Here is a 24,142-nt window from a genome sequence, read left to right on the forward strand (position 1 = left end):
CCTCTGGGAGTAGTCTAAAATAGTCTCAGACAGGGAAACAAGGCAACCGGCCTAAAACACAGAATCCAGGGTTTGAGACCCTGCAAGGCTCAGTTCCTGCTAGTACCGTTAGATACCCAGGAGGGGAATACAGTTCCATATACTACAGTAAGTTGCCCTGTATGCATGAAACCTTCCTGTGCTGGGGAGATGTGATCGAGCTGTGTCAGAGTTAGGCTGGGTACACACTGCAGTGCTTTCAGCTAATTATCGTGCCAATCAAATTATAAACCACCGTTCGGCCCAATATCACATAAGTGTGTAAGCTCCAACAATGAATGATTATCGCTCCAAAACTCATCGTATTGTTTCATTTGAATTTTAAACCGGACTAAAAATGTTGTTCAACGATGGAACAATGTTGTTCCCATTCTGCAGTGTGTCTGCACTCACAGCCGGCAGTGTCCATAGATCTCTATGGAATGTGTCACCATCTTTTCAGCAGATGGTTATGACTGATGAAGATTACAGATCTGAAGGTAAATCGTTTAAAACGTGTATAGTGTGTACACAGGAATCAGCTGCTGATCAGGGCTTTTTTTTGTATTTTTTCAGTTGTTGGTGAAATCGTTAATGATATCACATCGGGAGAAATTTTGTATAGTGTGTACCCAGCCTTAATGATAGTTTTGAGGTTGATAAATAATGAGCTTGGTTTATGGTTATCCCATAGATTGTAAGCTTGCGAGCAGGGCTCTCTTACCTCTCTGTATGTATTACCCAGCGCTACGGAATCTGCTGGCGCTATATAAATAAATGATGATGATAATGATGATGGTTAGGACTTTGATTAGAGTTTGGTCTATTGAGTCTAAAGTTTAAGGTTAAGTAGGTTCTGAATTAGGACTTTAGGGTTTGGGTTAAGGTTGAGATTAGAATATACTATTTTATTAGGTTTTATTTGGACCCTAGAATCACCTTGGTTAAGTAACTAAAAAAAAAGGAACCACTTGTCTTTCTAGAATGCTAGAAGCTAAGTAGAAACTCTTTTAAAGGTTGGTTACACACTGCACATCAAATGGAGTGCATCTTACATGTTTTTTTTATTACGGAATCACAGATAAAGCTGAATAAAACGCTCCCAATCTGCTGAAGATGTTGTTAGTTTCTCCAAAGGGATTGGCATGCACTTTAAGTGGACTAGTAATCTACCATGGACAAATCAGTCTCTCTCCACTGGGCAAAATTGTATCTTCACTTGTATTTACGGAGTTCTGCAAATCCCAAACTTTATTAGGATAAAGATTGTGTAGCTATTGTTACTGAGCCTATTGTTACTGAGCCTATTGTTACTGAGCCTATTGTTACTGAGCCTTGCTTTGTTCCTGATCATTGAACTTTGTCGCCTGTCTTGCTCTTTGCCTGTTTATAGGCCTTGACTTCTGCCTGGTCAATTTGTACTATCCTGCCAGTTATCATCTGACCCATCACGTATGACCCCTCTCGCCCATGTGTTGCTCACTAACTGTAACCTTACTATTCCAATACAACACTAGACAAAACCTGAGGGCAACTAGGTATTGGCAAACCCTCAAGTTCTATGGGAAATGTCTGATCGGTGTGTCCAATTTCTTGAGTCCTTGGTGAGAAAATATCTTTGTCAATTTTGGATTACAAGAGTCTTAAACCTGATGGGTGAAAAAAGAACAAACCCTCTTGACTAATGATTGAGTTGTAAATGAATTATCAGCTAAATTCACCTACAACAATGTGAGGCTTTGAACTGTACAGCTCCAGTACCTGGTTATCCAACTCATTCTGCCCAATCGTTTCCAGCTGATATGCAGTGAACAGAAGGACTTATGAAAAGATCCCCAGAATTGGGCCGTGAAATGAACCCCTCTTTCTTACACTGCTTCTTCAGGATGAACTTTTGATCAAAACACTTCTTTCACAAATATCTTTGATGGGCTGTCAGGGATCCTTCCAATGACAAAAATGTGCATGCTTGAGGAATTGATCAACCCATGCAGCCCCCTTTCTCTGGAACGACCTCCCTCGTTCCATCCGTCTCTCTCCTACTCTGTGCTCCTTTAAACGTGCACTCAAAACTCACCTCTTCCTCAAAGCCTACCAACCATCTACTTAACCCCCATCTCCTCCCTTTTGCTCGTCCTCCCTTCTCTCCTCTTGCCTCAACTGACTCCTCTTGTGCCTGGTCTGTTTACCCTCCCTTAGGATGTAAGCTCGTATGAGCAGGGCCCCCTCCCCTCCTGTCTCCATACCTGTTCTTCCGCTCCGTCTTTACTGCATATGACTGGCCGGAGTTTCTGAAGTATTGGTACTTTTTGTTCATTGTTCTGTATGGTTTCACTCTGTATAGTCTACTGTTAGTACTGTGTGCGGCGCTGCGGATACCTTGTGGCGCCTAACAAATAAATGATAATAATAATAATAATAACTAGCACATAAATATACTTGAAACATTTCCAACTGTTGGAGCTCCATAATAAAATGCATTGAGACACATCTCCAGGTTCCTTTAGGCATAGAAAGTGGTTGAAGGAGAAATCGTTGAGTGAAAATGAGCGGCCTTGTCACAGTAACTAAATAATGCCAAATTGAATCTTTCATAGTTGGCCACCAATGTTACCGATTTACAAGTTCTAAAGATTTGTCGACTTCCAGGTGTTCTGCCATTCTTGTGTTGTGACATTGTGTCCGAATTAGTCTTCTGATGGCAAATACAGTTTTCAATTGAATTGAAGACAAACATCTGCTAGGGTTCAAATATTTGGATACTGTTGGGCAGGAGTTGAAGGATCCAGCTTAGTAGCTGGTGCCAACCTGTGGTGAAAGATTTTCTAGTAAGTGTTGCCAACAGAGTTCTGCTGGCAGGATGGTTTCCTGAACATGTGATGACTCTCATTCTAACCGTTGGGTAAGCCTCAGTCTTAATGTTCTGGGAAACAAGTCATTAAGTAATGTGAAAATTAAACCTAGTGAAAAACAATGACAGACTGATCTGGGTGGGGATCATTAGCTCTGAGAGCAATTAAAATGCATCTAACAAATAATTCTTCCAGATATGAGCAAGTTCATCCTTAATTTCCTCATTCAGCCCAAATCGAAACTGATGTCATTCAGCTACAGAATCCCACTAAGTGTCATGTACCTAATTCCTGAATCCTGATTTATATTCCAGCATTGAGCATTCACCTTTGGCGTAAGTGTGTTAGGGTCACATTTTCCATGCACCGAGTCGGCCATAGCTCTCTGGAAATCGAGACTTGAGGCTCAGTCATTAGCAAATGAGACAAGTGGGCCTAAAATTGATTTATTTGTGTCCGCATTTCTTCACTGACTTGCAGAATTTCTTAATCTAAAACAGAGGTTGCTGTGGAGGCTCCCTTAAAGTCCATGCGGACCTTATTATTTTGTCATGTTCTCTCGACGTGCCGGATACAGCTGCGAGAGGTCGGAGAGGCAGTGAGACTCTGAAGGATGGATGCTATGTAAAGAACAGCAGAAGATTGTGGTCAACCAACGAGCAGAGGTCAGGATTCCAGACTACAGAGTGGTTTGTAAACAAGCTGTGGTTAGCAACAGGAATTCCAACATACAGCTGGCACAAGCTGGATTAAAGTACCAAGGACACAATAATCTGGCGTTGACTGAATGCTAGAAGCTGCTTAATATACCTTAGTTATTTCAGGAAGTCGGTGTCAGCTGTAGGTAAGAAGGCCATCTACTTATTACATTACCTTCTGAACAGAGTTTGTGAAGAAATTCTTGAAGTTCCTGATATCTCGCTGTACAGTCTCTACAGCCCATGTTATGATCCTCTGGCTTTTTCAACCCTACCTGGTGCATGATTGATACAATCTGATCTGACTGGTCTACATCTTCTTTCCTCACTTGTCATTGTGTTATGTATAATTATTATAACACTAATAATGTTTGAAATCTTTTCAGAGGGGACATTACTGTGTCTTGATTCCCATACATAGATTGTGGGGAGTTATGTATACACAAACACACACTTATATACACACAGAAATACACCCACGTACATTTGCGCACACATAAATACACATTCACACTGCAGGCTGGCAAACAGAATCAATTTGGTGTAATCCAGCATATGTTCTCCACGAATCAGGAACAAATATATCAGATGATTCTTCTAAACCTACCAGCTAAGATAAAATAAACATATTACTAAGGCAGCACTGAAATTACTCTAAAAATATGTTAAAAAAAACCCAATTAATATTGTATCACTAAATTTATTCAGCTAAAATCATTAGCAAGAACAGTATCACCAAAAACTATTTTATAACCTATAATTATATCATGATCATCTGTGCACTGTTGATTACAATATCATTAGTAGTATAGATTGATCTTATGCCGCTGTATCCTGCGATTACAACATTATAACATATACGAACCAGTTGTTTTTTTCTGACGCGTTTCTCCACTTCCATTCGTTTCCTCAAAGGCACAACGTTACTCCTTTATGCTTTATTTAATGACTATTCTTTCCATATTATTTTGGGACACATTACAGATTCCTAACAAGAGAATTGCTCGTTGTATATTTGTTGCTTGGCCGACAATATAGAGCCAATCCTATTGTGAATCAACTGAAAGTTGTTATGCAGCTTATAGCAAAGATCATTGGTTGTACTGTTCTTGTTAATAATTTTAAACTAATAAATGTAATTTATGATTACATTTTAACTTCGTCTCGCTATTTTTTAGAGGAATTATATTTTTTAATGTAATTTTTTAATAATTGCTAGATTATATTAGATGTTTTTACTTATCGTTAGAGTAATTTCAGCACGGCTTTATTAATATTTTTGGATTATATTCTCCACGTCATTTTTCATCGCTTCTAAGGCTAGCTGGTTGTTGGGGACACCAGCGAGCAGTCTCATTCTTAACCTTCACTCTATGGGGTGAATTCAATTAATCTGATGTGCTGTAGAGTGTAGAGGGCCTCCACAATGTTTGTGAAGCCCCTCCCGCGGTGATATATCGTCACTTATTTTTCTTCACACACGATAGGCGTGTGCGGGAAATTCAGTAATGTTTGGGTAGAGATAAGCTCAGCCGGACATCACCGGCTCTTCGTGGGGAATTGAGTTTACCCCTATATTTTCTTAATACATTTCTGCTACTTGCTGCTAATGTATTTGCTTATTAACTAACTAAAATAACAAAACCAGAGAAAAAACAAGCCCACGTTCGGTATATCCCACATTATATATGGTTCCGGCTGCTTGGCAATAAGCCTGCGCTCAGTATATCCTATATTGTATGTGGTTCAGCTGCGTGGCAATATAAATGCCCACATATGTATACAGAACAAAAAGACAGTTGTCAGCGCTTATCCTTTACACTGCATATCTGTGTGTGTCTAGCAAAATGGAAAACATGAGGTATTAGTTCATATTTTGATCAAAACAGTTAAGCCTGCATCCCAACATCAAGAGTACCTCATTATATGCAGGTCCTACACGGACCTATATGCTTTAAACACCATTACAATGCTGTAATGATGTTTTAAAGCATTTTAATTAAAATAGCAAATTGTCTAATAATAACATCTACACTTTCTTTGTACAGGAACTGAGTCCTATCCTAACGCATGCCCTGGAACTGCAGCCTTATTACAGGTAAGGAGACGTAACACAAAACCAGGCTTGAGAAGGGACCGTAACCATTGGAAAAATAGTTCTACGCATTCCACAGAACTCATCTAGTATCTTAATATAATATATAGGATGTAACCCAAGATGAGGTCTTAGGGGCTCATTTTATGATTGGACATAACAAATAAGAATGTGTTTCCGACATCAAATTCATGTTAGAAATGTACTTAGCGTGGTAACATCGCCAACACAATAGACAAATGTTTTAGGGAATAGTTTGTTAAAATAATCGTTATTTACATTCAAAAGTAACATTCATTAAAAATGCTTCTTCATCATGATTATATAGATTTGCTGTGTGCTACTCTTAATATATAGTTTACAAGCCAACCTAACTATTCGCTAACATTACTTAATGATAATGATACAATAACGGGTTTTTTAGCACCTTGGTATAAATGACCAATAATTCATTATATATAATAATTTATTCAATATAAATGATAGAGGATCTTTCATTACAGCTCTGGTTTAAACATGCCCTAAAATAAACTTTGGTGCAATCATGGTAAACCAGGGGAGAATTGCTGCAAAACATTGCAAACTAGGAAAACGCAAAAACACACACACACACACACACACACACACACACACACACACACACACACAGACACCCCCCCCCCCCCCCCACACACACACACTGCTGTAGATATTTAAATTTAAAGAGCAAAAGTGATTTGTGCCTGGGTTTTTTTAGATGCCATTTTTATAAATGTTCGGTCTCTTAACCAGTGATTGTTTTTTTCCATCATTCTAGAATGTCACAAAGGGATTAACAGATCGAAAGCAGAATGACCAGAGAAAGATTTCTCAAGGAAGACTAACCCCTCGTCCCCACAGCTTTGTGGCAGCCTCCAAAGAGACCCTTTTGGAGCAGAAGGAAAACTTTGACCCTCTTAAGCACATGACCAATATGCACAAAGCTGGACCCTCGGACACTTGTAAGACCACAAATAGTCCGATCTGTAAGACCATAAATAGTCCAGAACAAGAGTTTGGGAAGTCAATTCTGAAGAAGCCCAAAGAAACTGACTTGTCACAAGGGAGCCACTTACAAGTTCCAGCTGTATCTAATGTGGCTCTTCATGTACAAGGTCCTCCTCCAGCTCCTGTGGATTCCAAATTTGTTTCTCGAGTTGAACTTCTGGGTGCTGGGAACCGGCCTCCGTTATTAAGAGCTCTTTCTTGGGACAGTGTAGCACCCGAGCAGAAGAATAAATCTAGTTTGGAATTACCTGAAAATGACTTGCTTTCTAACCAACATAAATGTAGCAATAAAACATCAAAATTTACAGAGCTCAAGGATTTTCATATTCAACCAGTACGGCTTCAGAAACTGACCAAGCTGAGAGAGGTAAGATAACTATATTTGTACCTATTGTAGTGGCTTCATCTGGATCATTTTTATCACATGTGGTAGTTGTAACCATGATTTCTTGCAAGTACCTCTGCCGCGTTGCACCGCTAGATTCGGAGTTACCAAATGTGCATGGACTGGTTTTTAGGGTTCCTTATATCTGTAAGATAATCCCAAAGAAATCCCTGGTTATCTGCAGAATCCATTTAGCTGGGTGAGGTGTATAAATGATCTAGGAGGTTGGATATAATTGAAAGTTTGACCTGAATCAAACACACATCTCTACTTTGCATGGTTAAAAAAAACATTGCTGTAATACACATCACTTATAATACTGAAGCATTGTCTGCCAGCTCCTGGTTAGCGGAATGTTATGCAATACCGAGGAGTTTGGTAGAAAGCCGTAAATGTAGCACTATGGTGCCTTTTTATTTCATTAAGTTTTTTTTATTTGTATAAATGCTTAATTTACGCACTTTCCAGAGATATGGGACATTTCCAGGGCATCAATAAATGTTTCTCAATGTATTCAAAAAAGGAAATTAAAATATCTTATTCCTGCAGGGGCAAACGCAGGATTTGTAGAGGGGGGGTTTCCGCACCACGCCACCAGTGGGCGTGACCAGCAGGCATGGGGGGCGTGGCTATAATTTTAGACAGTGCTTGGCTGCTCTCCAACTCTTCCTATCCCCATAATATACATGGGCAATGCTGCGTGCACTACTGTTAGGTGCACACAGCTCTCCCTTTTCAAACAGAGCCGTGTGAAGTGGGAGCAGGGTCCAGCCACCTCAATTATACAGTGCTCAGGCTTGAAGGGGGGTTTTCAGGCACTAGTAACCCCCCCCTCTCGGTTTGCCTATGGCCTGAAATAAGGGCAGCACCAATTCATCCCCAACCGCCCGACTGCTCCCCTGCGTCCTCCTTTATCCAACATGTCTTTAAACATTCTCAGAAGGCCAAAATGTGTCTGATATACTTTCCCCTCTGTTCCTCACAATTCCTTAAACTCACCAGTCACAAACTTTTCAGCTGGCCCAACTTCAAAGGCCAAATCCTGAGACAGGTTGTCCTATATCTGGTACTCTGACATCGACTCTATGCACCAACTACACAACCAAAACTGCAGTCTCGGATCTCTTAGATCTTACATTTCCTTGCCATGGACCTTCCATTCTTTACAATGGTCATTGTGTATCAATCGGGCACCCTGTTTTATCCAGTTGTACATCACTATGGAATGGTGCTAACATATAACCAAATAACATTATTAGTTGGTAAAGCAGCGAAACAAGCAAGTAGGCTGTACGTCTTATTTCTATAAAATCAATGTACAGGGGTACTCATGGGGCATTAACGTACCATAAATCAGACAAGGGATGTAATAGTGCCTCATTTGGTGTTGTCCTAAGTAGATCCGTGGGTTATCTCCCAAGTTCTGCCACCATTAAGATTTATTTCCAAAGCTGACACTTTGCAGAAGTCTTCAGTAACTTTCTGACCTATCTCGAAACAAAGTACTAACTTTAATCAGTGTAATTGTAAACCAAAAACAATTCCCTCTATATAGCTATGTAGCATTTATAAATCACTGAAATTATTTAATATGTGAATCCTTTAAAAACACACATGCAAAATATTATTAAATGGAGTTTAACATGACAGAGAAAGTCACAATACTTAATGTGTAAAAATATTTTTTTAAAATGACATACAGTAACAAAAATACAAACAACTTTCTTAAAATAAACAGGAGTTAAACAGAAACCAAAAAACATTTTTCATGTAACTGCTACTGTGGAAGTCTGAAACATGAACAGAATTCAGTATCTGATTGATCCCCTTTAGACTGAACCATTTCCAAATCAATATTACATTTTAAGCATTCTCTTCTGCTTATACTCCCCCTTCCCTGTGAGGTCACTGAAAGAAGATCTGTGTGAATGATAATTGGTATCAATACAGCTTTTATGTTCCAAACAACTGCTATTTAGGAATTCTTATAAATTAGATATTTTGCTTTTAGATCATGATAGAAATATAATATGACATTCACCAAACAGGCCTTGGGGTAAATGTATCATACCCCGTTTTTTTTACAACTCGCCGGGAATAGGCGAGTTGACAGCTAAAATTTAAAGCGGCTCTGGCTTGTAAAGGCAAGCGCTGCCTTTACAAGCCTGCGCCGCTTTAAATTTTAGCTGTCAGCTCGCCGATTCCCGGCGAGTTGAAAAAACCGGGGTATGATACATTTACCCCCATAACTTTCCACATATTTGCATATGAAACATTGAAATACTAGATACATTATTTGGGACAATGCTTTATTTCGCTAGCTTCTCGATGAGGCTAGCATTTAGACTTTACCTATTTAATGGGGCAATGTTAACTGATTATGATGTGTAGTATTTCCTATATTAAGCATATAATATTTTTCAGCTAGTATCCTTTTTGTAAAAATATATGTAAAAGTAGCTTTATATTTGCAGTGTAACCTAATTGTTGGCGATCCATATGTGTACCTGAGCTGTGATATCTCAGCGCATCAAGTTGAAATGATTTCTGTTTGTGATGAAATTTACAACGAATGGAATATTTGTGTGAACATGAACAATACAGGATGAAGGTTTCAGGATGAAAACAAGTGTTTACCAATTTGTAAACATGCAATCTTTGGGAATGTAAAGTAATGCTGTATAAACAAGTAGCTTTTAACTGCACAAAAATTATTTGCGTTACTGTCACCTTAAGGATTTGTAAACCACATTTTGCACGGTTTTGCTACAGATCAATAGCAAAGAAGACCCAGATCAATAATTAGATATCGGTCAGATATTGTAAATGGTATGTACCAGGTTTAGGCAATATTTAGCTCTTCAACAGTTGTGGAACTATAAGTCTCAGCTTGGTCTGCAAGGTACAGAGCCAACGCCTGGTATACACCATCACTACTATAATATCGGATAATTATTACAAATAGACATTGTTTAATTAGCAGGTAGATGATTATAAGTCTCCAGACGTAAGGGCAGATGTGACCAGTGATAGATTCCCATGATGGCCACTAGGGGGCTCTCCTCTCACATACAAGCACAGTGCATGGAATATTCCACAGGATGGAGCGTGTTAGAGAATGGATGACACAGCTATTCCAGGGGAAATGCGGGAAAGATGTGTTGAACTTTGTATTGAGTGTCACAGAGATATAAATTGTAATATTATATAACTAAACAAACCAGTGGCAAACTACGCAGAAGGTAGGTACTGTATTCTCACCTGTTAGTGTAATGTTATGGGATACCACACAGAAGGCAGATTACGGTCTTCTCACCGGTTAGTGTAATGTTATGGGAAACCACACAGAAGGCAGATTACGGTCTTCTCACCGGTTAGTGTAATGTTATGGGAAACCACACAGAAGGCAGATTACTGTCTTCTCACCGGTTAGTGTAATGTTATGGGAAACCACGAATAAAGGAAGTCCTGTATTATCACCTGTCAGTGAAATGTTATGGGAAACCACACAGACGGCAGGTGCTGTATTCTCACCTGTTAGTGTAATGTTATGGGAAACCACACAGACGGCAGGTCCTGTATTCTCACCGGTTAGTGTAATGTTATAGGAAACCAACAGAAGGCAGATTACGGTCTTCTCACCTGTTAGTGTAATGTTATGGGAAACCACAAATAATGGAAGTCCTGTATTCTCACCTGTTAATGAAATGTTATGGGAAACCATCCAGATGGCAGGTCCTGTATTCTCACCTGTTAGTGTAATGTTATGGGATATTACACAGAAGATAGGTCCTGTATTCTCACCTGTTAGTGTAATGTTATGGGATATTACACAGAAGGTAGGTCCTGTATTCTCACCTGTTAGTGTAATGTTATAGGAAACCATACAGTAGGTAGGTCCTGTATTCTCACCTGTTAGTGTAATGTTATGGGAAACCACACAGAGAGCAGGTCCTGTATTCTCACCTGTTAGTGTAATGTTATGGGAAACCATCCAGATGGCAGGTCCTGTATTCTCACCTGTTAGTGTAATGTTATGGGATATTACACAGAAGATAGGTCCTGTATTCTCACCTGTTAGTGTAATGTTATGGGATATTACACAGAAGGTAGGTCCTGTATTCTCACCTGTTAGTGTAATGTTATAGGAAACCATACAGTAGGTAGGTCCTGTATTCTCACCTGTTAGTGTAATGTTATGGGAAACCATTCAGATGGTAGGTCCTGTATTCTCACCTGTTAGTGTAATGTTATGGGAAACCACACAGAGAGCAGGTCCTGTATTCTCACCTGTTAGTGTAATGTTATGGGAAACCATCCAGATGGCAGGTCCTGTATTCTCACCTGTTAGTGTAATGTTATGGGAAACCCCACAGACAGCAGGTCCAACAAATGAACCTCAAATGTGACAACTGACCATAATAATCTCTGCCCTCAGCACCCCTTCCTAGTGATCTTGCTGTCACAGAATAATCCAGGATTAGACACTGAGGTCTTTTCACCAGTTTGGTTAAATACTCATAGGTCAATATACTGTTTAATGATCTGTTCACTTAGGCGACAGATTTCCACCCTCCATATATTCCTTCTTTAATGAGATAGCTGATAAAACACATATAAATAAAAAAGATGCACAATATAATACAATTACAAATTCAGAAAGCTATTTGCTGGGTGTAGAATGCACATAAACAAAAGGCAGCAAACATTTAACGTGTGTCCCCTGAAGATATAGATATACATCTGGTGTTAGAAGTGGGTGATGGATGGAGTCCTGCGGGAGCTGGTGAGAGTCATAGATATGGACAGTGGTGGAACACCATGGGTACAGGGGTAATACCGGCTCCACCCCACCCCCCAGGCCTCGACATCCTCCCACCAAAGCTCCCACAGCAATATTAAGAGAGCAGAATGGAAGCCTCTTCTGCGCAGTGGGCGAATGTGCCAGACCGCGCTTGCTCAGATGAGGCCCCGTCTCTGTGCTTTTCAGCATCATCGACAGGCTCCTACACAGGTAATGCTATGGTGCCCCGTGATTCACTGTGGTAAAGGTGTATCATGGCGCACACAAAAATTAGCCATTAGTGGAAGTTAACAGGCAAATGGTAAATATTTCCTAAAATAAGGGGTTCTAGGTTGCCAGGTATGGTTCTAGCTGGCACAAGAAAAATACTGTGGCTAAACAGGCACAGATATAGATGGATACCGCCATAGCAACATGCAGAAAATCTGTATAAATAATAAGTAAATATCAGGTTCTTGGCTGTTAAACTGCTACTCTGGGAAATTATAAAGTACTTATCAGTTATAAAATGTATCCAGGTAAATCCTGAGCGTGGTTTAACTAACCAGGTGTGAAATAATAAACGTGCTCCCATGTTTATATTGCGTTTGCCTTTACGATGACATGTAATGTACTGAAAGGTGTTTGTATCGCGTTTGGTGTTCTGGCTCCAAGTATTACATAAATATATTGGTTGTCAGGGACAAAAACAGTTTCCAGACATAATAATACCGCTGGAAAAAGAAAGAGTTGAAGTGGGTGAAACGAGCTCCAAATCCCAAATTTCAAAGCTTTCCTAAACCTGGTCATTGAGACCTAATCCTCGGTGTGTAAACAGGAAAACGCTGATTAATCGTCGTGTCAGAGGACGGGGAATACTCAGGAATGAAATAGCTGACATGAGAGTATCCTCTTTCCAGAGACTTTCCTTCCTGAATTGATACGAACAACCTGTGAGGATCACATAGTGGAATCATCAGCTGAAGTCCTGGGGATAGGACATAGGATACATAATAATACTCATAGGCAGAATGTCATCATTCCCACATGTTCGTGCCATCTTCTTGTGCTCGGAATGTGTGGATTTAGCAGAATAGGGATATAAGAGAGTGTAGTAATAATAAACACCCTCTGTATATCTCAATATCCCAGAATCAAATCCTCTCTAGTCACACTATTACTCCGGGACAATTATCTGACATGTATCATATTCTTTGCTATCAAATTTAAACACTTTAGTCCATTTAAAAGTTCTTCTTCCTTGCTGGCAGGAGAGGTGGAAGCATGTGGAAGACGAGTTAATTATTGTTTCTTCTCCGGATATATAAATTTATATTAAACACTATCACTCACAAATATATTTTCCTGTTCAGGAACATAAGCTGCTGAGAAGCCAGAACCTCACAGGACAGAAGCTCCCAGACCTCAGTGAGGCGGCAGAACAGGAAAGAGGTATGCCATGGGAGGTATCCAATGTGTTCTTATAAATTATCCATCGCAAAGGAAAGAGCGATGCCCCCGGGATTGATACGGTCACTAAAGAAAGCACAAAAGGAAGGGTGGAAATTCCACTGTCGTTGACTAAGACTGTGGCGGTGTCAAGGTCAACTACCGTTAGTTCATATTTAATTTAATTCCCGTGTGACTGGTTTTCCCATCACGCAAACCAAGATGTGTTCCAGAGTTGGTCTTGGATACATATCTGTTGTTGTATAATTATCGTGGTCTCTCCGATTCTATCTCCTATGGTTGGGTGGACTTAACTATTACTAATGAAAACATTGGTGTGCTTGGTAATGTTCTATTCTAGAAACCTGGTGGATACCAAACAGTTCCAAGAGCTCCAGGAGGTCCTCAAGAGATTGGCCTTGTGACTCTCCTGGCAAAATTGTCCTTCTAGGCTCTTTGTTTTGGGGGTGACGACCTCTGTTTTTCTCCGGGGCAATGCTTCATGAATTAAAATTCCTCTACAGATCTATTCTAAACGCTCAATGAAGAATCAAGAGTCGTATGAAAGGCCCCTGAAGCCTTTCATACTGTCCACCGCTAGGTTTAGAACTTGTTTTGTTTGAGAGTCCATCATGTTGACCCAATATTCCAGCTGACAATCTATATTCAAGTGGTGACCAATAGCTGGAATACTTCATATTTAATATTTCTCAATTGAGGTTTCCATGCTGTATAAGTAGAATGTAGAGTAGACGCCTGCTACCCAATGATAAGAAGTCAGAAGGAATGATGGACGGCTTAGTCATGTCCTGCTGTGGTTGGTGTGGGTTTCTCGATGACAGGGAGCTCTAGACAAGACCTGCTCTTATTCCTGGGATACGAAGCGGCACGGGCAAAAACTCAATGGAGATAACAGGTTTTCTTTCACTTGTTTCTTAAATACCAGGTGATACAGAGTAGACAGTAGACACAGTTGTGGCTTAGTCACATTTATTTTGAGTCAGTTTCATGTTATTTCAAGGTCATGGTCTATGTCAAGGTTATTGTTGCCAGGACAGAGGCTGCAGATTAACTTTCCTTTGCTTATGTTTATGCAAAGAAAACACCAAATGTTAAAATGTAATCAGATATCGTCTATGGAAATACAATTAATCAATAATATTGATTTTAACTATTTGCAGAACAAAGCATTAATTGGCTTAAACAATTATCCATGGTTTCGAATCTCTCAGAATGTTTATGTTATAGGAGAAGACATTATTATCACTTATACAGAGAAGCCTCTTGTTCCCTTTTGAAACGCTACATGTTGCCTTTAGAGTAATGTATAACACCTGAAACGGTGAGAAATCTGAGGTCAGGTTGTAAATGGGAGATGCGCTTTCCCTGTCTGTGATTTCTGCATTGTAGGTGCAGAATTAATTTTGGGAGACATAACAGTTACTGCAGGTTCTGTTCCTCCCAGGTCCGTCTCCTGTCCAGTGTCTGTCCGCTGACGACGAAGAAGAGGCGAAGGGGGAAACGGATGTAATGCCCAATATCCCAGATATCTTGTTACGAAAACTGCGCATTCACAAAAGCCTTCAGAACAGGTAACGTATGATAGAACAGAGCATAGGTTATTGTGGCATTGTCTGGCCAGCCAGGATCCTTCTATTTCCAATCAATCCTGAGAAATAAAGTTATTATCATGTACATGTATTTGCATATTCTGCTGTAAGAAATTTAACCTTTGCAAAGTTCATTTTGCAGAATGATTTAACAAATCATATAGGATCATCATAAACCATTATATTCCCAAATAAGATTGTAGGTTTTCAATAAAGGACAATACTAATATTAACCAATTACAGGCATTGAAATTATTTGAACAATTAATACCAAGGGAGCTTTTCCCCTGAAAAATATTAATTGTAAATGTGTTTTATTATTACAGTAGAGTGTCCATAAGTTCTGCAGAAAATTTCTGGACGATATAGTGCATGTGAACAGAACATACTGGGCCTGATTCATTAAGGAACGTAAGTCCATTTACGTTCTGGATCTTGCGGAAAATCGTTCTGCGCATGAGCGAAAATGAGACTTCTGATTGTGGATTGGCAATATACAATAAGGGGAGAGCGCACACATACGGCCGATTCAATCCGTGGGCATCATGGTTTTTAGCCGTATCACTTGAACAAGCTACGGGGCAGGTGCAAGTGGCAATTGATAGCGATGACGGGCGCAAATGAATGCCCGAACAAGGGTTTGGAATTAAGACAAACTGTAAAAAATTTATTTCATGTACGGGAAGCATTAAGAACATCCTAATATATATATGTATTGCATGTAAAAAAAAAATATTAACTTTTTTTTAATGTGTTTTTATTAATGTGTATAGTATTGAGAGGTGTTAATGTATTTTTTCCCATGCGTTCTGATTTTATATTGCACATATGCATTGTGCGTATTCTGCAGCACGTTCTGTCCCGTCTACATACGGGCAGTAACGTAGAACTAGAGCGTACTTAGACACAAATTTAAATGGAAATGTTTCTTGAGAGACGTTTCTCTTTGATTACCGGAGGAGGTTTGTGCAACTTGCGTGCAATTTTTTTTTTGAAAATGCACGTTGCATTCAGATGGCGTTTCTTAATGACTGAGGCCCACTGTGACATTAATGTGTAGTATCGTATTATGTGAGTAAGAGTTTTTAATTTGTTTTTAAGTTCATCATTACTCTGAATCCTATAGTTCATTTCAGTATAAATGCTGTGTCTTCTTTATGTACTATATGGATAGTTGAGCGCTGCAACGTCTACGCGAGAATATAGCTTAGTAATAGGGGTGCAATCATGAAATGAGTGTGAGGGGTGGACAAAATATATTCCCTTTATTACAGGTGGTTAATATCATAAGACACTATTGCTCCTGTTGTTGTCAGCAGATGCTGGATTTATAAGTAAACTTGGTGCACATCAGTATACCTAAGAAACAGGTTATTTTAGCTATCCTGTACGGCTGTCTGTGATTATCTAATTACCCGTTAAAAGCCACCGGTGTGACGGGTGATGGTTTGCTGTTCCCATCACTCATTCTCCTCAACACCCTGACCTGCCCTGGCTTATTTTTTGATCTGGAACTTGACTTGGTGTCTCTGACCCTTGACCTGACTACCTATGAGTCTCATCCTATTGTCGCCTTGTTTGTACACGGTCAGCTACTAGCTGGTGTGGACAACTTTGGCGGTTCTCACTGCAAAGCCCATTAGCTTCTTTACCTCCGCCACCAGTCGTCCCTCAGGCTCTATGCCCGATGTGAGCCAACGTCAACCACTATCAGCGCAGTGGGTCTACATCCCAAGTAGGCAACCTCACCCACAGTCCGTGACATTATAGCTACCTATCAGTAGCTACAATGGTTCACAAACTACATTGTCTTGAAAAGCTACAAAGTTGGGGTTGTATTGAAGCACAGGACATCATCACACATGTATGGAACAAATGGTGTTACAGGGTGTCTGGTACCCAGGAGCCACTAAAGGAACAACTGGTGACCTGACTTTGGGTTCCTGAGTTGGCGACTCATGCAGTCTAAGGTGTGGAACCACACGGGGAAAGCTGAGTGTTGGTTGGGATATTGGTAGAAGGTTTGAGCGCTACGGAATTTGCTGGCGCTATATAAATAAATATTGATGATGATGATGAGCCAGGCTCTCATGCTTGTCAATACAATTATGGAACAGAATATCATCACAGAGTAATACAATGTCAACTTATATAGGACGCAATCGGTGACCCAATCACCTGCACAGTCCTCATGGGTCTCCTTATCACCACTAGATATTCCCCTATCTCTATCATACATCAGTTCAGGTATTGATCTGTATCTCTATTATTGGTCTGATTATTCCATAGCTGAGCTGACACCTGACAGGGTCACTCATCTCTGTTTCATGGATGTCTTGTTTCTTCCAATCATCTCCCTTTTCCTGTTTCTCTATTTCTTGTTTATATTACATTACATAACGTTCACTTCAGATTATATTTTCCATTTCAGTGCACCGGCGCTGAGTGAAAAGGACATAGAGGTGAGTCATACAGAAATCACAGGCAAGTTAAACAGCTACTTCTGCAGTAGTCCCATAGGATATCAGGTGTATTTCCCCAGTTGTTATTATGCACGTATTATACTGTGTTATATTTTGCACTATTACAGCACATACATAGGGTAAGCCCATCCCAAAATGCTGCTATTTCTGATGTGTGAACATTTGGACGTTACGCAGGGAACGTAGGGATGTCGGCTGGCTGTAATAACACTTCATTCCACTGCCAAATGCAATATTCAAAAGACTTTCTGCACATTAATTAGGGGGGTGTTTCTGGTTCCCCAGTGGTTACAGAACTTTCATGGCACAAATTGTCCAAATTTTTGCATTTCTTTTTGGATGGTGATAATTGCATGTTTAACATTAATTTTCAGGGTCTGTGTTTTGTGCTGCCTGAAATCTTTGGATTTTTCAGTCTGTCCAGACATCGGGTCGCACTTATAGTATAGAAGCAGCATCTCAGAGTGTAGAGTACGGTGGTGAATAATGTCATCTCCACGATAATTGCATAGAAGTTTGCCAGCTTAACACAGTTTGCACAGTTGATCTGCAGAAAGTGTAATTGGCAGATTGTTTAGTTTATGGGTAGTATACTAGATACCAGTATACAGAGAACCTGCCTAATACTGAACTGATTATATAAGTCCCGCGGGTAGACATCTTTATTGGGTAACTAAGTGTCTGAGTCCGCCTTGGCGTGGAAACTTCCATCTTGGTTTCTGTCCTGTGTGAGAGTCGAATTAGCAGCCAAAGATAATAGTTTGTAAAAAAAATCTGTAATTTTACAGAACGTGTTTGTCCAGCTCTCCCTGGCCTACCGGAATGACAGCTACACGTTGGAATCCCGGCTGAACCAGGCGGTGAGAGAGCGGAACCTGACCGAGGAGAATAACGAAAAGGAGTTAGAAACCTTTAAGGCGGCAGTCATGGTAAGAATGTGTTAATTAGTAAGGAGTTATATCTAAATAAATAGGGAGTTTCATTTTACTCCAATATATTTGGCTGCATGTTCTTTTTAAATTAATGGCAAGCAATATGAATTACCTGCAAAAATCCTATTATTATAAAATCGGGTACATAAGAAAAAGGTAGTGTTTCTTATAGCAACCAATTAGGCACTTGGGGCAAATGCAGAGTGGGACGTTCGCCAGATTGCGTAGCGTATCTTGCATGACATAGCGGAGAGTCACAGGTTGCACGCTTTGATCAAGATTAAAACCCATAAATATAAAAATAACATCAGCTTATTTTGGTTCAAGGTGTCTGTTCAATAGGACTTTATACACTTGTAATACAAATAGATGTAGCCGATAAATTCTCCATTAATACTGTATATTCCTGATACATAATTGTAACAAGATGGACTTACTCTACCAACCTGTCTCTTTTATCCCACTGCTGACACCAATGTATTAACTGACAACTTGCTCTTCTCTTTCCTTTCAGTCTTCAGTCTCATTGTGGCAAAATAGCGAGCAGCGGGAGGAGTACCAGAAGTTACTGGAGGACATCGCTGTCCTTCACCGTATAACCACCAGACTCTCCAGCCGGGCAGAGATGGTCGGAGCTGTGCGACAGGTACATCGCAGTCTGCACTGTACCTAATTGTGCACCATCACACAGATGTGTCTATTTAGCAGTTGTGCGTCTTTGTCCCAGGAAAAACGTATGTCGAGGGCCACAGAGGTCATGATGCAGTATGTGGAGAACTTGAAGAGGACGTATGAAAAGGACCACACGGAACTAATGGAATATAGAAAACTCGCCAACCAGAATTCTAGCCGGAATTACAGTGGATCTGGTAAACAATTCGCCAAAACTGGTTATTTTCTGACAGTTGAATGGAATTAATGCCATTTTTATATATAACATTTAATTTGTGTGACGTACATTTACAGAGGTGTCATAAGTTTTTGTCAGTAAATTGTTCTTGCTTTTTCTCACAGAGCCATGCGATACATTGACAGTCTAGATCTAGATCTGTCTTAGATCATCTCAGATAGCTTATGTCATTATAAAATAAATATTTACTTTTTTCCGACTCTCCAGGATGCATTTACACAGAATTGTTGTTGATTTCCGACATGAGAAGTGTTACTTTTAGAGGAGTACTTTAGTGCCATAGATTAAGACAAATCTCAAATGTTGTGAGACAATTTTGGTTCAGTTGCAGAAAAAACCTTTATCATCATCACCATTTATTAATAAAGCGCCACTAATTCTGCAGCGCTGTACAGAGAACTCACTCACATCAGTCCCTGCCCCATTGGTGCTTACAGTCTAAATTCCCTAACACACACACAGACAGAGAGAGAGACTAGGGTCAATTTTGATAGCAGCCAATTAACCTACTAGTATGTTTTGGAGTGTGGGAGGAAACCGGAGCACCTGGAGGAAACCCACGCAAACACGGGGAGAACTTACAAACTCCTCACAGATAAGGCCATGGTCAGGAATCAAACTCATGACCCCAGTGCTGTGAGACAGAAGTGCTAACCACTGAGCCGCCAGGGTGTTGAGTTCTAGGCTGTGTTAGTGGGTTTGTTATTTGCTCCAAGTAAGTGACAGTTCGTGTATATGTTGCAAAAATGATTCAACAACACCACTTTACAAAACATGGACCAAGACACCAACAGCTGTTTGGCAAATATACTGAGTTATGTACTAGGGAGCATAGATTGTTACTCTGTTGACTTACCGACAGAACTTGTCTCCCTTAGATAAGAATATATTTTGTCCTTGGAAAATATTCTCCAATAACATATATATCCTTCTTTAAGGATATGGATAATTAAGTCAACCTGTGGATCTCGAGTTGTTTAACCTACAAGCCCCAGCATGCCTTGCGGATTACTAGCTGATTTTTAGAGTAAGAATATGCAGGGTGTATAACACATAGGACAACAATCCATGTACTTATGGCAGTATAGAAACGGTTTGAAGATAATTTTATTTTATTTTATTTTCCTTCATTGCCTATTTGGTCTTGATCAACCGCCTGTTTCTGCTGGTGGGGTGCATTACATTACAGTGGGGTGCCCTAATTTAGGGTGTATTCGCTCACAAGTCTACACACTACTCTGGGCATATCTTAGATTAGGCTACATTAAATTTCTATTCTTCTATATGAGGTGGCGTCGTACTAATTACTATGTACAGCTCTCGGTTATAATCGTCTAGAAAACAAGGTAAATCTTATGAAAGGGCTCATTGTTTGATTTCATTGCAGACGACGGCGTGCCTCGCTCCTCCCGCTCTATGTCGCTGACCATCGGCAAGGTATGGCATGAATAGGACTCATTATTGACGGTTATGACCAGTTTGGTGCACATCTACCACTGGTGCGCTCACTGCACCGCATGCGAGATTTAAGGGGAGGAGAGTTAGGGGTAGCCTTGCTCTTCAGAAGTATTAGACACACCCCGAGGAGATGACCAGGCCCCATTGTAATGGGACCACACCCCTTTTATGATGTGAGTTGATGTCTTATATATTTATGGTTTACACATATATTTGATGTCATGTTACACTAGTATTATTACATAGACTAAAAATAACCAATGTCGGACCGAGTTATAAGAGGCCCACCGTGGAAAGCAGGGGCCCGCGCAATATCTTGCCATCAGAAGGGGTGTGGCCAGACATAGGAGGGTGTGACCAGCGCTCATCTAGTCAGCCCTCCAACCTCCCCCTCCAAGGTTTTGCAAATGATAAAGTTGGAATAACACAGCCCAGAAGTTTCCTATTAATGGGATTACCCACCTTGAAACAACCCACCAATTTCTCAGTAACCCTCAAAAGTAGTTCAGCAGTACAGGAATCACTATAATTACATTTTTACATAGTAACAGCCGCTCAATGTTGAAGACCAGAGCTGGGCACGGGATGTGTACTAACCGTCTGATTGGACAGAGTTTTTCTGTCCCCCCTCCCCCACCCCCACCGTACCTCCCATTAAATATAGAAGTGGGATCTACTATTATTTATATTTACATATTTATGATTGATTTATGCTTAGATTTTTTTAAATGAATGCAAATAGTATAAAAACTAAAATCAGGTGCATTTCTCTGTTACCCAAAATGCTGTTTTTTTTTGTTTTTTGTTTTTGTAGAACGTGCCCCGTAGAAGAGTGAGCGTCGCTGTTGTCCCAAAATTTAATTTACTGAATATCCCGGGACAGTCCCCGAACACCTCACCCATCCCCGCGCTCTCATCTCTTGTAAGTAGATTTTAAATACTGGAAACTCGCAGGTCAGTGTGTGAGGTCAGTGTGGTGTGAGGTCAGTGTGGTGTGAGGTCAGTGTGGTGTGAGGTCAGTGTGGTGTGAGGTCAGTGTGGTGTGAGGTCAGTGTGGTGTGAGGTCAGTGTGGTGTGAGGTCAGTGTGGTGTGAGGTCAGTGTGGTGTGAGGTCAGCGTGTGAGGTCAGCGTGTGAGGTCAGCGTGTGAGGTCAGCGTGTGAGGTCAGCGTGTGAGGTCAGCGTGTGAGGTCCGTGTGGTGTGAGGTCAGTGTGTGAGCTCAGAGTGTGAGGTCAGTGTGGTGTGAGGTCAGTGTGGTGTGAGGTCAGTGTGGTGTGAGGTCAGTGTGGTGTGAGGTCAGTGTGGTGTGAGGTCAGCGTGTGAGGTCAGCGTGTGAGGTCAGCGTGTGAGGTCAGCGTGTGAGGTCCGTGTGGTGTGAGGTCAGTGTGTGAGCTCAGAGTGTGAGGTCAGTGTGGTGTGAGGTCAGTGTGGTGTGAGGTCAGTGTGGTGTGAGGTCAGTGTGGTGTGAGGTCAGTGTGGTGTGAGGTCAGTGTGGTGTGAGGTCAGTGTTGTGTGAGGTCAGTGTGGTGTGAGGTCAGCGTGTGAGGTCAGTGTGTGAGGTCAGTGTGGTGTGAGGTCAGTGTGTGAGGTCAGTGTGTGAGGTCAGTGTGTGAGGTCAGTGTGTGAGGTCAGTGTGGTGTGAGGTCAGCGTGTGAGGTCAGCGTGTGAGGTCAGTGTGTGAGGTCCGTGTGGTGTGAGGTCAGCGTGTGAGGGCAGTGTGGTGTGAAATTCTTATTTTAATGGCTGCACCCTGTGTAGTTCTGTCACTGTTCTTTATTGCTTATTAGAGATGGCTCTCATGTTTGTTAAATGTACTGTAAATGCACTGAAAACACTAGAGGGCACAGACCATGCCAATAATTTATGAACATTATGACCCGTTTGGTGCACACCTAATTTTTTTCGCCTCTGAGCTGACCGCCATTTGCAGAGGATTTTATTTAAACACACCATCATTTCTCATTGGCTGACAATGGGATGGTTGTTCAGTTAGGTGAATTGACTTGAGCGCACCCAGCGCATTTCTTAACTGAGAAACTGCTAACATCTGCTCCTCCGGCTGAGAGTGTGGCGCTGTGATGTCACAGCCACACTCCTAGTCTGAAACAGAGGAGGGGAAGCCGCAAGCTTCACAGCACTCAAACCCCCCTTTCCACACCCCCAATGCCCTTATCCACTCAACCTTCTATTTATTCGGTCAGTCATGTAAACCCCACGCATTTCAGCCCCTGAAAACTAGAACAGTCTCATTAAATTCTGGACTGTTAGCTGATACACTTTTAATACAGATGTATCAAGAGTCTGAAGTCTAGGATAGGGAATTCTTGATGAGAAGGTCTTCTGCAATGTATGTGAGTCCTATTTCTAAGACCTCGCTCAGTATGTTCATTTTAACTGATGTTTGTCTTATCTCTCCAGGCGGAATCACCCAGCGGCAGAAACAGTCTACCGCCATCCCCGGCGCTCTCTCCGCTGATAGAGAAGTAAGTTCTGTCTTTTATCGCCATCTTGTTTATTAATTACAAGTTGAATCAAACTCCAACTGGTCGACTCAATGACTTTCCTCCGGCCCAAAGCTCCTAAGAGTTCCTACATGTCCTCCACTGTAGAAAATAATGTTGCGTCTTAGCAGAAAGCATAAGGGGTCTGCAACTTGATGAACTTGCAGATAAGTCCCCCAACACACTGCTATAGCCAGCAAAAGACCTGTCATTTCTACTGTAGATAAAAATGTAAAAGTTTTAGTTGCACACATTTGCAAATGTATGTTAAAGCCACCCGCCACTTCATGGCGCTTGTGCTAATAGGGTGGTCCTAACTCTAAACAGTGATAGTCCCATATATTTGGGCCATACATATATGTGTTTTTAAATTGAGGGCTAACTTACCAAAATGTACCCCAGTAGCCTCCAAACAGCAATACAGCGTCAGTATTCCCCCCTCAGCTACTGACACCAACATACCTCTCAGACAAATACAGAAGTGGAAGTTGCTCAATCATTTTATAGGCTCATAGCAGGTGCTTGAAAGGGTGGGTTATCCTAAAAGGAACAAACACACAGAAAATTCCCCCAGCACACTGCTATAGCCATCAAAAGACCTGCCATTTCTACTGTAAAAAATGCAAAAAGTCTTAGTTGCACACATTTGCAAATGTATGTAAACGCTACCCGCCACTCCACGGCGCTTTTGCTAATAGGTGGTCCTAACTCTAAACAATAATATATATATATATATATATATATATATATATATATATATATATATATATAAAATTGGCTGATTGGCATCAACGCGGTATAGTACCATTTAATCGCCTTGTACTGATTGGCATTTCTACTATGTCCTGTGTGCAGTTTAGATAACCGTCTGTAAATAAAATAAGAGGACACGCCCGCCGCGGGTGGCAAATTTTGACGGATGTTTCCACTGGGAACACAGGA

General features: G+C 40.8%; 1 protein-coding gene across 8 annotated transcripts in view; it reads left to right on the forward strand.

Annotated features, from left to right (window-relative positions):
- The window catches only part of IRAG1 (inositol 1,4,5-triphosphate receptor associated 1), a 97,832-nt gene that overhangs the window by 64,592 nt on the left and 9,098 nt on the right, over positions 1-24,142 (forward strand). For all 8 annotated transcript variants that reach the window (XM_075188475.1, XM_075188476.1, XM_075188481.1 and 5 more), the window contains 11 exons: positions 5,617-5,666; positions 6,460-7,056; positions 13,231-13,309; positions 14,772-14,898; positions 17,348-17,378; positions 18,188-18,328; positions 18,846-18,977; positions 19,059-19,200; positions 20,629-20,678; positions 21,514-21,621; positions 23,118-23,182. In XM_075188475.1, the coding sequence (XP_075044576.1) occupies positions 5,617-5,666; positions 6,460-7,056; positions 13,231-13,309; positions 14,772-14,898; positions 17,348-17,378; positions 18,188-18,328; positions 18,846-18,977; positions 19,059-19,200; positions 20,629-20,678; positions 21,514-21,621; positions 23,118-23,182 (1,522 nt within the window). The remainder of the gene's footprint in view (positions 1-5,616; positions 5,667-6,459; positions 7,057-13,230; positions 13,310-14,771; positions 14,899-17,347; positions 17,379-18,187; positions 18,329-18,845; positions 18,978-19,058; positions 19,201-20,628; positions 20,679-21,513; positions 21,622-23,117; positions 23,183-24,142) is intronic.

Source organism: Mixophyes fleayi, chromosome 10 (assembly GCF_038048845.1).
Source record: "Mixophyes fleayi isolate aMixFle1 chromosome 10, aMixFle1.hap1, whole genome shotgun sequence".
Lineage (NCBI taxonomy): Eukaryota > Metazoa > Chordata > Amphibia > Anura > Limnodynastidae > Mixophyes > Mixophyes fleayi.